At 39.3% G+C, this 13,864-nt stretch overlaps 1 protein-coding gene across 4 annotated transcripts in view; it reads left to right on the forward strand.

Annotated features, from left to right (window-relative positions):
* Positions 1 to 13,864, forward strand: part of SESN3 (sestrin 3) — a 44,852-nt gene that overhangs the window by 22,867 nt on the left and 8,121 nt on the right. For 3 of the 4 annotated variants that reach the window (XM_069808356.1, XM_069808357.1, XM_069808358.1), the window contains exons 2-9: positions 991 to 1,056; positions 4,147 to 4,344; positions 5,096 to 5,278; positions 5,667 to 5,903; positions 7,404 to 7,572; positions 9,802 to 9,917; positions 12,341 to 12,531; positions 12,948 to 13,092. In XM_069808356.1, coding sequence (XP_069664457.1) covers positions 991 to 1,056; positions 4,147 to 4,344; positions 5,096 to 5,278; positions 5,667 to 5,903; positions 7,404 to 7,572; positions 9,802 to 9,917; positions 12,341 to 12,531; positions 12,948 to 13,092 — 1,305 coding nt within the window. The remainder of the gene's footprint in view (positions 1 to 990; positions 1,057 to 4,146; positions 4,345 to 5,095; positions 5,279 to 5,666; positions 5,904 to 7,403; positions 7,573 to 9,801; positions 9,918 to 12,340; positions 12,532 to 12,947; positions 13,093 to 13,864) is intronic. The other variant, XM_069808359.1, reaches the window with a different exon arrangement.

The raw sequence follows: 13,864 nt of genomic DNA on the forward strand, positions 1-13,864 counted from the left end.
TGTGAGTGAAATTCAGGTTAGACATGAGGAAAACTTTCTAACAATCCAAGGAGTTAGTCACTGAAATAAGTGACCCAGGGAGATGGAGGAAGCTCCAGGAGGGTCTTTAGGAGGAGGTTGGACCGACGTTGGTCAGGAATGTCGTGGGCGGTGCTGGTCCTGCCCCTGGTGAACCAGAGGAGCAGGCAGCCTCCCCAGGTCCCCTTCACCCCTCTGGCTGTCAGCAGCCACACTGTGAAAGCCTCCACCGTTTATCTTAGTTCAATTTCTTATCCCTAATAAATCAAAAAAGTCCTCTGGCTCTTGTTACGCTATCAGCCTGTTCTGTACTAAATATATCATCCTCGGAGGGCGTTTCATGACTTCTAGCTGGGGTTTGCACACCAAGGCTTGTACTGCAGGTAATGTTCTCCTCCAGGCTCGGCAGCTGAGCGGGGCGTCCGTTTCGTCGGGTTTCTTGAACAAGTCTTTAATTGGGTCTTGCTGGTTTGTGTGAACTATGTTTTTCATGCCAATATTTGGCATGCAAAGTGCTTACACTCTTCTCAACACTGAGGGTCTTATTAGATGCTGATATTGAAGAAAACAGCGTCTTGCTTATAATTTCTCGAGTGTGGCTTTTTTTCCCCTCTGCTTTCTGAACTTCCATTTAATCCAGTAAATGGCTAATTTTAGCATTGTGCCAAATGTTTTATTGCTGTTGTCTATGTATCTTCAAGCTGGTCTGTAAACCAATCAGGATTAGATTTGGGGTTTTTTTTCTGTCTTATCCCTTGCCAGAATTGGTGCCGTTCATTTGTGCAAAGTACAGGGGATGCAAAGCTGTCGTAACCAATGTGGTGTCATGGCTGACCTCCTCAGTGGGCTGTAAAACACCCAGGTGGCCTTGGGAAGAGAACTGAATCCAGGCCTTGAAGATCTCATCTTGCGAGATAAAGCCAGTTAGTATGTTATTCCTGACACTGAACGAATTATGTGTCTGTTTTGCAGGAAAAAAGAGTACAAGTCTCCCCGCCATTGACAAGAGGACCAAGTGCCTTTATACCAGAGAATGAAGTAAGTTTGTGGTTAGCTGGGTCGGGTGGGTAGTAGCTTTTAAAATGGAAATACTGAAGGACAGTTTTATGATCCTGCTTGTCCCATGGTGCCCAGATGAGCTCCTTTGCAAGCAAAAGCAATGGTTTCTCTGGAGCAGGTGCCAGTGGGTAAGAACCGCTTTGCCCTTTCGCACAAGTGGTGCCATTTGACATCTTTTCGGTTGCCAGCACTCCTGGAGACAGCTGTGAGTGCCGGCTCTGCTCTTCTCGTGGGGGACGATCACTTACTACTCTTAATGCCAGGCCTAAGGGGAGACCTATCCAGTATTGCGGCAGTATGATTATATAGCTCTCAGGGCAGTGTCTGACCTTCAGTTTTAGAGAACCTGAAAATATGACTAACTCCTTAGACCGTAACTGTGGCTCTTGAGACAATTTATGGTTGAAAGGTACAGTTTGACTTCAAACTCAAGATTTCTGCCCGTGATTTAATGTTCAACTTCAGCCTTGATTTGCAGCTTGTTACAGTAAGTAGAAACTTCGCTATGGTGGTGTTCTCCTGTGATCTCAATCTTCACAGAGTATTGTTTATTGATTAATTAATTATTTGGGATGGCCAACTATAAAACCAGGACCTTTTTTTTTGTTTTAAGTATCTGCTAAAGGCAGATAATTCACATGCTAGAAGGGCCAAAAAGACCTTTTGAAAGATGAGATAGCTGCTGTTCTCTGAGTCTCTCTCCATTTATACACTGACAAGGTTTTAATTTAAAAATAAACAGAGAGAGTGTAAAGGCTGGCAACAAGAAAACATAATGGAGTAAAAAGGAAGAGAGGTCAAAAAGAGTCTTTTAGTCTTGGGAAGAGGGGAGCAGAATAAGTTCCAGCCAGCCAAACTTGTGAAGAGGACTTCCCCTTTCATATGAAATACAAGATGAAATTGAGATGCCAAACTTCATAATGACTTAATTTTTCTCATTAAGTCAATAATTGTATACAAAGTAGAAAAATAAATGTAGTTAAAATAACATATTTTGAGAGAATTGTTAAATGAATTTATTTCACAGCTGATACACTTGGTAAAGGTGCTAGCCAAGGGTGCAGGAGGAATCACTGAGGAGCTCTCAGAAAGGAGTAACCCCAGTGGTTACCCAGTACAAGCAGGGAACCTCCACCTGTATGGATAAAACAGCTATTCAGTATCACGAACAAATGTTAAATATTGTTTGCTAAGCAAATGAATACCTTTTCCCCCCATTCCTTGGCATGAAATAATACAGTGGATAGGAAGGATGTAGTTAGAGATTAGTAACACACTGAATGTCTCACAAATCTTGATAATAGCACTGCTTGTTCAAAGCCTGCTTTATTGTCGTAATGGAAGGAATATGGACAGAGTCATAACAACTTACTTGTAAAGGTTCCTGTTAAAGTGCCATAAGGCTTTGCAAACAGAAAAAAAACCCCATGTTTGTGGATCCATGGATGGTAATAAATCAGGAGGAAGTACCTATACAGTATAAAGAAGATAGTAATATAGGTGGAGATAAATCTCAGAAGCAATAATGCGGCATATTGCTATGCCTAACATAGCAACAGTGCAGTCCTACAGGATTATATTTCAATTTTGTCAGCAGAATTTCTTCTCTATAACTTGTACTGTTATAAGGAAAACTCCTGATATGCTGGAGAAGATTAGAAACCTTACCAGAGACAGGAAAAGTATGATTTCCCCAAGAAACTACTAAATGAGACAAAGATCTCTTAAATACATGGGAGATACACTTGGTGAAGAATAAAGGTGACTCCTTGGAGTGGAGCGAGGCATATACAGTAATAAGTGAGATAAAATGATATCTAATGTGTGAATAAACTTCTGATGGTAAAAACATTCTTAAAGAAAACTGAGGAGACATCATCTTGGGTATAAAAAACAGAAAAGCTCACATTGTGAAGAGCTACACATGTAAAAATGATGGATCTGCCTAACTGCATAGTTGCTTCTTCCCTTTCTTTCTGGACCCACAAATTAAAACAGGGAAGTACAGTGGTGAGAAGTGAAAATGTAGTATGTTGTTCATGTTTCTTTGTATGTAACTTCTATATAAGATTTGATGGAAAAATATTTGAGACGTGATCTATTCATCAACCCACCATAAAGAAGGAAAACATATTTTAAGTAGAGTATTTCAGCAAAAGCGTTGTGTCATCTTGGTTTTAGGCACTTTCTATCTTCATGTGCAGTAAACCAGCTAAAATGTTTTCTCCTTTAATAGTGTTTGCAGTAGTAAGCTGACTGGTTTAATACTGTGCAGTTTCAGAATAAATACTGGGTATTCTAGTCTTGTGCTTGTAACTTCAGTGGTGAACATGTTGAGAATGGCTGTTCTTGGTGATAAACACTGAGTAATAACACTAATACTGTGTCAGGGCTTGCAATGCAAGAGCTACTTACTCTTTTGCTGTTTCATTTCATCTTGTGCCCAAGGTTTGGATTGGTTGGAATAATTAAAGAACAGCTTTTGTTTAAAGAAAGCATTAAATTCTTATTCTAAATAATACTTGAATGTTATGGACAAATTAACATTTGATCTTCTCTTCAATTATACAAGCACAGAAGGGGTAGATTGCCAGGCTGTTTCTATAATTTGGTTACATAACCCAGTTCCTCTCCATTAATTTTGAAATTGGTTTTAGGGCTGAATGCTCAGGTGGTGTGTGTCTGTACAGGCTGACTTCCATCAAGACTTTACTTTCCATTTATCTCTTGCTTAGTTCTAGTTCTCTGTACAGGTTTGACTGTAAGCATCTGTGAGTTTAGCCATTTTGGAAAGATCTACAGAAAAATGTTTTTGGTTTTCGTAGAAATGTACTAAAATAACAGAGATACAATGTAAAGTGCTCTTCAGTTCTCAGTATACAAGTAGCATCTGTATGTGTGTATTCACACATATGCAAGCACGTATATTTACAAATATACCTTCGAATCTGCAGCATTGCCTTTAAGTTTGTACACAAGCAAACCTTTCATCCCACAATACATTTCTCTCCAGGGTGAAAGCTAGAGAAAATCTCTTTCTCTGTTAAGTTTGTCTATCTTATTTTTAAGGTTATGCAAGCAAATGGTTTGGATGAACGTACCAATCTTCTTGTGGAAGAATACTCTACGTCTGGTCGCCTGGACAACATCACACAGGTCATGAGTATCCATACTCAGTACCTGGAGTCTTTCCTCCGCAGCCAGTTCTATATGCTGCGCATGGATGGGCCCCTTCCTTTGCCCTATAGGCACTACATTGCTATAATGGTATGTACCAACAGGCTATGTATTTTCTCCTGTGACCTTGGCTTGTGTATTTAAAAAAGAAGGAAAAAGGAAGACTTTATAAAGTAGAGACCAGTGTGATATTTTGACAGGGCGTGAATTTTTGTTGTTGATTTTCATCAGAATAAAGCATGCCTAGCCAGAAGGTTTTCAATGAGAAGGGAGTATTGGCAACATACATGTTTCCTTCTTTCCCACGATGATACGCTTCTCACATGCCCACCAGAGTGAGGTTTTACAGAGAGCAGTTAAAACTGTGTAACCTTATTTCTAGATATTTAACCCATCAGTGCACAGCAGTAGGATGAGGTGCAGTGGACTCAAGTCACAACAAATTCCAGGTGGACACTAGGAAAACAATTTTTACCATGAAGATGTTGAGACATTGCAACAGGAGCCAAAGAGGTTGTATGATCTTCAGGGATGGAGATCTTGTCTGGACAAGGCTCCAAGCAACCTGATCTGAGTCAGCCCTACTTTGAGCAGGGGGTTAGACCAGATCTCCTCTGGAGATCTCTTCCAACCTAAATTAGATTCTGCGATTCAGAGTAATCAAATGTATTTTTATTGGAGAATCCTCCATACTGTATAGAAATACATTGCACTATAAAACATGGTCCTTTGGAATGAAATTGTATTTTTGTTTTGTGTTAGTAACCTGTCTTCCACCTGCAGCAAAATCAGATTACACACTAATGTGCTGCACTTTTCCCTCTGTGTTTAATTATTCCAGGCTGCTGCCAGACATCAGTGTTCCTACCTAATAAATATGCACGTTGATGAGTTTTTGAAGACTGGTGGGATTGCAGAGTGGTTGAATGGTTTAGAATACATTCCCCAAAGACTGAAGAATCTGAATGAAATAAACAAACTCCTTGCACACCGGCCCTGGCTAATCACGAAAGAGCACATTCAGGTACCTGTTAAGTTGTGCACTGTAACAGCAGTAAATGTCTGGTAATAAGAACTGCTAAGATCTACACAAGTGTCTGGTTAGGCTTTGTTACCTTGAGTTAAAAAAAATCAGGGAAGTACTAGAGCATCGAATAAGCCAATAAGTTCTTCTATATGACAAAGCCAACAAGATTTACTTTTTAGGAATAGCATTGGCTAAAATAACCCCGAAAGAAAAGAGGTAATATATTAGGTGTCTCTTTTTTTATCCAGTGAGAGTTTGTGTGCAAGAGGAATGTGTTATTGTTGGAAGAAAGGAATTGATCCCTTTTTAAAATACACAGTGTTTTACAGAAAACCTGGGGGCCAAAAGAAATTTTATATTTACGCTTTTTTTATTCTCATTTCAGAAACTTGTCAAGACTGGGGAAAATAATTGGTCTCTTCCTGAACTGGTGCATGCTGTTGTCCTGTTGGCACATTATCATGCCTTGGCAAGTTTTGTATTTGGTAGTGGCATTAATCCAGAGAGAGATCCGGATACATCTAATGGAGTCAGACTTATAGCAGTCAACAACTTCTGTGTCTGTGATCTTGCCAATGACAACAACATAGAAAATGCATCCCTCACAAGTAGCAACTTTGGGGTTAGTGTTGCAAGAAGATTCTTTTGCTTGCCTCTGTTTAGCATTAGAAAACTTTATTCTGTTCTTTCCTGTTTACATTTCAGGGTAGTTCGAAACTTTATGTCTACTTTACTGGAATGCTTGAGTCCCATAACTTCCGATCGCTCTAGCTGTTTTCAGTGTAATCTATTGAAAACCACATTGTAACAGTGGATGGTAGTCAGAGCGATGTGATTTTGATAGTTAATCTCACAACCCATTGGGCAAGACTAAAACTTGCTTTCAGCTGAAAGCTTAAAGTCCCAATTTCTTCAGATAGTGTGTCGCTGACTGGAGCATTGTGTCGTCCATGTTCCTAACATGTGGAATGGAAAAAAATGGAAAAAAACCCAGAAGTCATAATAATAATAATTTTGACTTCAAGGCCTACAATCACAAAAGAGGTCAATTCTGAAACACTTCTGTGTGGATGGGAGGAAATGTCTAAAAGAAAATTACTTAATTCTTCATGCTGGTGTTCCAGCCTTGGATCAACCAACAGAGAACTTTGATTACTAATTAATTGACTTAAATGTGGAAATTTTTTTCTGAAAGTGGCTCTATAATGCTTTGAAGACATGTCCTTGAATAAATGCCGATTGATGAATTAGCCTCATCACCTTTGGTGGAAGATCAGGATTATGAGCAGAGTCACTAGAACAATGTGAACATGTGATGAGTCAGTTCAATTGCTGTATCTTAAATTTCTGGTCTGTAAGACATGCTAGTTCAAATCACCAGGGTGTCTTATTCCCTGTTTGTAGTGGGCAAAGAGCTGCTGCTGACTCTGTGCTGCTTGTTAAGCAGTGAGTAGCATCCTAGAAAGCAATTATAGCTATGGGCAAAAGAAAAGAATCAAAAGGAAAAGATGGTAAAGAAAAACCAAACAATTTATCTTACGAAAAATCTGAATGATAAGTACAGATCACAGAACCCCAAACTTTGATGTATGTCTAGTAAAGAGGCCTGTTTTTCTCACAAAAGCAAGAGAAAGGGTCAACATAATGGTTATTTTGATCATGTGTAATGAAAAGAAAAACACTGATTTGCTGTCTCAGGTTGTGTTCCTGCATTGCAGTGTTGCACTGTATCTCTTCAGAAACATATTTTGCATTACTAACAGACTGAAAAAAGTTACCTTAATATTAAAAGTTATTTTCTGATACATGTAGGGCACACAGATGGCTTTTCCTGAGCCATCTACATGGTGGAATATGTATTATAAGCGACGATGGTTTCCACATTCAAATACCACCTCTTCTGCTGTTAATCCCACTGCAGTAGATCACTGCGATAGGTTAGAGTGACACTTCCCAGCTCCCTTCTTGTAACTGTCTGAAAGCTGTTTGTCTACACTGTATGTGACAAAATGCGTTCTGGCTTGAGTTTGTGTGTTTGCTGCTGCTCTCTGTTTTTGAGAACGTTTGTTGTCAAGCATGAAATCTGAAGATGACACACGTTGTCTATCTTCTAATTTTGCAGAATGTCATGGTGTTTTTGCAGATTGCAGATTCTTTAAGTGAGCTGGAGGCCTTAATGGAAAGGATGAAGAGGCTACAAGAAGATAAAGAGGACGAAGAAGCTTCTCAGGAAGAAATGGCAACTCGCTTTGAAAAGGAGAAGAAGGAGAGTCTGCTAGTAATTAGTGGAGGTATTTGTGCTTTTCCAGTTCCGTTTTGTTTGTGCTTTGTAAGAACTAAACACTTGAGGCCAGTTCAGTGGCTACAACTTTTTCTGTCCATTTCTTTATTCTGGTTCTTGGTCAAGTAGGAGTGTAGTAAGGGTGGTCCTGTCACTTGCTTCATCTGCTTAAGATTTCTTGATTGGCAAATAACACCATCCTTTTAGCTACTTGAAATTTAGCTTTTGTATATTAAAAAAAGAAGCCTGTAGGCTTCTTTAAAAAGTTGGGTGTAAATTTCTCTTTCTTTATATGCTCTGTATTTTCAAATTCATTCATTCATGTAAATATTCGTAATATTTCACAGATTTAGGTTCTACAGTGCTTAGAACTTCAATGACACTCTTAAGTAGCATTCAGATATGACATTTAGTTCAGGAAATAAATTGGGATGAGACTCAACTTCTTTACCATTTACTGCCCCCCTGGAAAGGACGTTTCTAAATTGCCATTCTGAGTTACCATACTGCTATGCTGTGCCACTCCCTGTGTTGTGACAGAGATTCTTCACATTTTTTTTATTCTTAAATAATGTTCAAAATTCTGAGCTGAAAGCTTCTTTTGCAACATTCTTCATATGCTCTGGAGGCCTTCATCTCTAGCAAACCATACAATGAAATCTGTTTCCTATAGACAGGAAAGTGGGGGGGTTTCCCAAAGAAAGTGTTCAAAGAAAGAATACCATTAAGACAACAAGAATAATCTCCAACCATTTCCTCATAGTAGAGGCTACTTGAAGATGATAGCTTATGTCTTTTTAAGAAGTGACCCATAAAATGCTTCACATTTTACTGACACTGTTCTTTGTGAATTTAGATCTCTGTAGCTTCAGACCAAATGTGTTTAAAGGTATCTCAGTTTTTGTGCACTGAGCCCAAAAGAGAGGAAGAATGTGTTGTCGATCAGCAGAGGGATTGTCTGTGGCTCTCTAGGAACATGCAAAATCTCTGAAAGAAGATAGATCCAGCAACATCTTGGCTGGATTTTAAGAAAGGGACATTGTCCATTCTTGCTCTGTTTTTCTTTGGTGAGACAGTATCAACAGTGCAGATAAACTGACACCCATTGCAGTTTCATTATCAAATCAGGACTTCCATAAGTCTCTGCAACTTCAGGCGTATAAGGAAGAGGTGTTGTTTGGGACAGAAGGAGGTTTTTGTTGGGTTTGCTGATAGTTTTGTTGACGTTCCTCCCTCTTTGCCTTCTGCAGGTTTGAGTTGAGGGGTCTGTATGTGTTGGGCCTTTACCCTTTCATGAAGTTCAGTCCTTGTCAGGGGAGAGGAGTGTACGTGTGCAGGTTTTTTATTCATCTCTGAGGATTTGCTGTAGCAGATGCTGTGCAAGCTTCTTCCTACACAGTTATGTTTTGGTTGTTTAATGAGGCAAAGAGGAGATAAAGCACTTCTGCAATTCTTAGATTAACTGACTTTTCAAGGTGCTAACAGTGGACATATGGCAACTGTTCCGTGAATGCACGTGGAAGCGAGCCAGGATTTTAACATGAGGGTCAAATGCAGTCAGCTATGCAGTAGTCAACTTCTGCAGAGGTAGTTACACAATCAAGCCACCTGTTTATTCGAGAGGGAAAGATTGATTCCTGATAGAGAACCTGTGCTTGCTTAGTGACACATTTTGGAGCTCTTTGAAGATGCTTAGTTACTAGAGCTTCTGGCAGAATTTCAGCCTGATGTACTGTAGAGCTTTTTGCTTTCATATAATCTTCAACTGATATTTACAAGTGGAGTGTTACATTGCTTTCTGGTTGTTCATACTCTGGGTTGAATTCCTAACACCGTACCTGCTCAGCATAGCAATCCTGTTGTCATGGGTGTGTTTTCTGTTCCTTCTCCTAGCACAATGACTTTACTAACAGGATTCATCTTCCTGATTTAAGATACCTAGCCTCCCTTAGAAGTCAACAGAGAGCAAAGCACACCTCCAGCAGAAGTTTAGCCCATCTCTTCCCATTTTGTAGAAGTATGTTAGATGTCTGGTGTAGGCTGACATTTAGTTGGCTCAATGAAAGGGATGGATCCCATACAAGCAGATTGGATTGAAATGTTTCTTTCCTTCATACCACTCTCTTCCTTTGCACAACTTCTAAAAATGTTCTCTAGTCCTGTAGTAGAGTGGTAGTTGGAAGTAGGCGCTAACTCATGTTCTTGCCTAAAGCAAAGCATTTTGCTGTTTTATTCACAGCATTTGATGATGAAATAGTTTCTACAGATGTCTCCCGCTATATTGAAGATCCTGGGTTTGGGTACAAAGACTTTGCAAGGCGAGGAGAAGACCATCTGCCAACATTCAGGGCTCAGGTACCATGTCTTTAAAGTACATTCACTCAAAGAAAGTTTATGTATCTCATTACAGGGCAAATAGCGTAAAGCAGTTGTAGTGGGGCATGTTTGTTGCATGCTCCTTTTCTTGTCCTGGTCCATTAAATAACTCGCAAGCTTCCGTAAATCTACCTGAGATGAGTCTTTTCCTATTTGTAAATCTCAGACAAGGGAATACTTAGCTTTCAGTCTTATTCCATTTATTACCAGAATTAATGTTTGAATTAATGTTTGAAAACTGTAAAGCTTATCACTAAATCTGGAATAAAAGTGAAAGGTAGAAAAGAAAGAATTGCTTTCCCCTCCCTCCAGATGTTGTAGAAAAAAATCCACTGGAAGAACTCTTTATTCTTGTCATTTTATCACGTATTCTCTGTCCAGTGGTGATCAATACCTAGATGTATATATATCTATGAGAGCAATTTGGTGAGTATTGTTCTCATACATGCACCAAATCACTGGACTTTGAATATTGGGAAAGAAAAGCAGTTCCTAAATATGATTACTGAATTTCTTGTCTATATCTGAATATATTTTTTTAGTGCTGTTGAGGGAACAGCATGTATATTTTACCAGTACATTGCTTACATATTGACATTTTTTTCCATAAGCAGGCTCATGAAGTTCATAATATATGTAACAGGAGGGACATTCTAGGTGGTTCTCTTACAGCTTATAGAGTAGATTAATCAGCAGTCTAGTAATAAATTGTAAGCAATGGAAGAAATCTTAAACCAAATCAGAGAACTTCAATTAAAAAAACAGTGGGTGCAGGAAAACTCCATGGTCAGAAAATTTATCTAAGACTGTAAAATAAAGAATCCATGATCATTCTCAGGAAATGTATTTAACTATATGGCAGTCTCTGCTGATCTGGATAATTTACTCTGTGGTCTTTATACGAGCCTGAAGTAGGTAGATATTGCCAAAAAGAATAAGGCAGAGTCAGTGCCTGTAAATCAAACATTCTGCTTAACTACTTTAGGAGCAGCAGGCTCCCATGGAAAAAAGCTCTACAGAAGTTGAAATTGAAACTAAAACATCTCTGCTCTTAAATAAGCAGGACAGCTTCTGGCCTACATTCAAAGGAGTCACCTTGATAATTTAACTTTATTAGTATGTCCCACTCTTAAGCAGTTAGATGTGGATACCCACAGCCTCCCAAATGTTCTGCTATTAATGCTATTCAAATTGCAGTAGCATCCCAAAACCCTGCAATAAATCTAATCCTTCTTCTGATAAAACAAGACTGCCTTTATCTCTGTGGCTTTAAATTTAATAATAGAAAAGGGTATTCCATATGCAGCAGAATGTCTTTAAACTTTTCTTTTTTAACTTTTTCATTGTTAGTGTGAATCAACTGTTGTTAGTAAACAGCACTTTTCCCCTCCTGGGGCTTCTGGCTTTCAGAGGCTTTTGTGATGTCCCAGGTGTCCTGGACACCTTTACAGGGCTGGTTGGTATGGCATATTTCTCACAAGCCTCACGGTCTTTTGGACTGGCGGCTGGAGGCCAAATGTGATGTTGTGGTGCATTTTAGATGTCACTAGATGTTAGGCAGCTGAGTATTGCCCTGCGTGCTCTTCCCTACTATCCTAGTCAAGGGGCAAGTCCAGCTGACGTGCCCTGAAGCGCTGGGGTGAGGACCTTGCCCAGCAGTACCTTTTGAAAACAGCCGGACACTGGAAGGGTGTGGAGATGATGCCCTCAATTATAAATGTGGCATCAGCGATGGAATGATTGAACACTTGCCAAGGATGTGGGCAAACTAGCATGTTCTGTATAACTGCAGTGTGGAGAGTGGTTGCAGACTGCTCTGAAGCAGGGTCATTCTCCACCGCTGGTGGTGTGCCGCCACTCTGCAAAGATTTCCCATTCCTGATGTGAGCAGGCAAGCTTTTATCCTTGCAGTCCAGGTGCTTGTCTAAGACCAAAGCAGCCTGGATTTTATTCGATTGTTCAAGGATGGTTCAGCACTTCACCCAGTGAGTGTATATCCTGGCTGGAAGTAAATACTCCATTTCTGCTCAGAGCTAAGCATCAAAGCCTCCAAGAGGAAAAAGTTTTTAAACTTAACGGGCCCATCCCACGTAGAACGACACTGGTCAGAGTGGCACAGCAGACAGTGGAAGATTGCCTCAACATTTCAAGAGAAGCTTGGGTTTTTTTCTCCTGTAGTCTAATGATATCCAGCTGGAGGTGGGGTGTTGTGACATGATATTCATTGCCAGGAAGCCTGGGGCAATAAGGGCAGGTGATATGGACGAAGGATTCAAAATACAAATTTTTTTAAGAGAATAAAGTTAAAACTAGCAGACAACAAAACCTGTTGAGCTATAGAGAGGACCTGATAGGGGCTTCATTTCATTTGTACATTTATATTTTTCCTTCTCTTCCTGCAGGACTATACTTGGGAAAATCATGGTTTTTCCCTTGTAAACAGGCTTTATTCTGATATTGGGCATCTCCTCGATGAGAAGTTTCGGATGGTATATAACCTCACATATAACACTATGGCAACACATGAAGATGTTGATACAACTACGCTAAGAAGAGCTTTATTTAACTATGTCCACTGTATGTATGGAATCAGGTATGGATGAAAATCCCCTGGCTTAGGAGTGCATTTTAAACTGTGTAAACAGAATGAAAAATGAACCGTGTGAAAAGCATGATTTTAGACTCCAGGTGTTAAAGTGGAGGTGGTACCGCAGTCTGGAAGTTAAATTGGTTTTGCTGGCATATCAGTATAACTTTTGCTTCCAGTGGAGAAAATGCTTATGAATCGGGATGGAAATTATTACAGAAATGTCTTCTCTGAAGCCAGCCTGTATCCTTTGTTCAGAAAAGAGAGCATCCTAGTACTAAGCCTTTCAGATCCTCTGTTAGCAGGTAGTTTTCTAGCATGTATAATAAATGCTCCAATTCCCAAACTTAAGAACATAATGCTGCAAAAGACCATGCTTTTAAAAACTTAAATCCAACAGAGTGATTGCCTGTGTTATTTAGGTATGATGACTATGATTATGGAGAAGTTAATCAGTTACTTGAACGCAGCCTGAAGGTTTACATAAAGACAGTGACCTGCTACCCAGAGAGAACTACCAAGCGCATGTACGATAGTTACTGGCGTCAGTTCAAGCACTCGGAGAAGGTACGTATTTCAAAGCCAAACTGACTTCACAGAGACCCCCGTGCTGTTTAAAAACTGAAATACAGTGACAACCAAAAATGGCAGCATTGTCAAATGAACTGTTTTTAACCAGAGAAAAACAAATGAGATTAACTAATTGAGTATTAGATATCAGTTTTACAAAAATACTTCTTAGTGTACTGGAAATACTGATTGTTTTTTTATTGTTATTTTGAGTGACTTCTCCATAAAATTGAACTGACAACTGTAAAAGAAAAGTGGATAAACTTGGGAATACAGAAGTGGTCAACTATGCCAATACTTGGGATTTGGGGATCAAAAAAGACTTTAACTCATATATATATATAAAAAGAAATCATATATTTTATGTATGTATATATATATAAAAAATCTTCATGGTGTTTTTCATCAACAAAAATGTCAACATGTCTTCAGATAGCCAAGTTAAATGCTTCCTGACAAGAGTTCAGTGCTTGTGTGCCTGCTAGCCTATCTGGCATGTAAACTGTTCCTTATTCTCTGCTCCTGTATAGCATTCACAGGTGGTAGTAAAGAAAATAAAATACAGTTCATAAAGAACTATACTATTATACTAATACTATTAGGATACAAAAATGGTTTTATTGGGACTTCTCAGATGGAAGATTGCTTAAAGCAGTAGTTGAGGCTAGTTCCTTGCAGTCCTAGGGTGTTGTCTAGTATTGGCATACTACACAGCTGTCTCAAGAGGAACTGGAGTCCTGCAGCAGGGTACAGAGAGAGAGGACATAGT

This window comes from Haliaeetus albicilla, chromosome 20 (assembly GCF_947461875.1).
Source record: "Haliaeetus albicilla chromosome 20, bHalAlb1.1, whole genome shotgun sequence".
NCBI classification, from domain to species: domain Eukaryota; kingdom Metazoa; phylum Chordata; class Aves; order Accipitriformes; family Accipitridae; genus Haliaeetus; species Haliaeetus albicilla.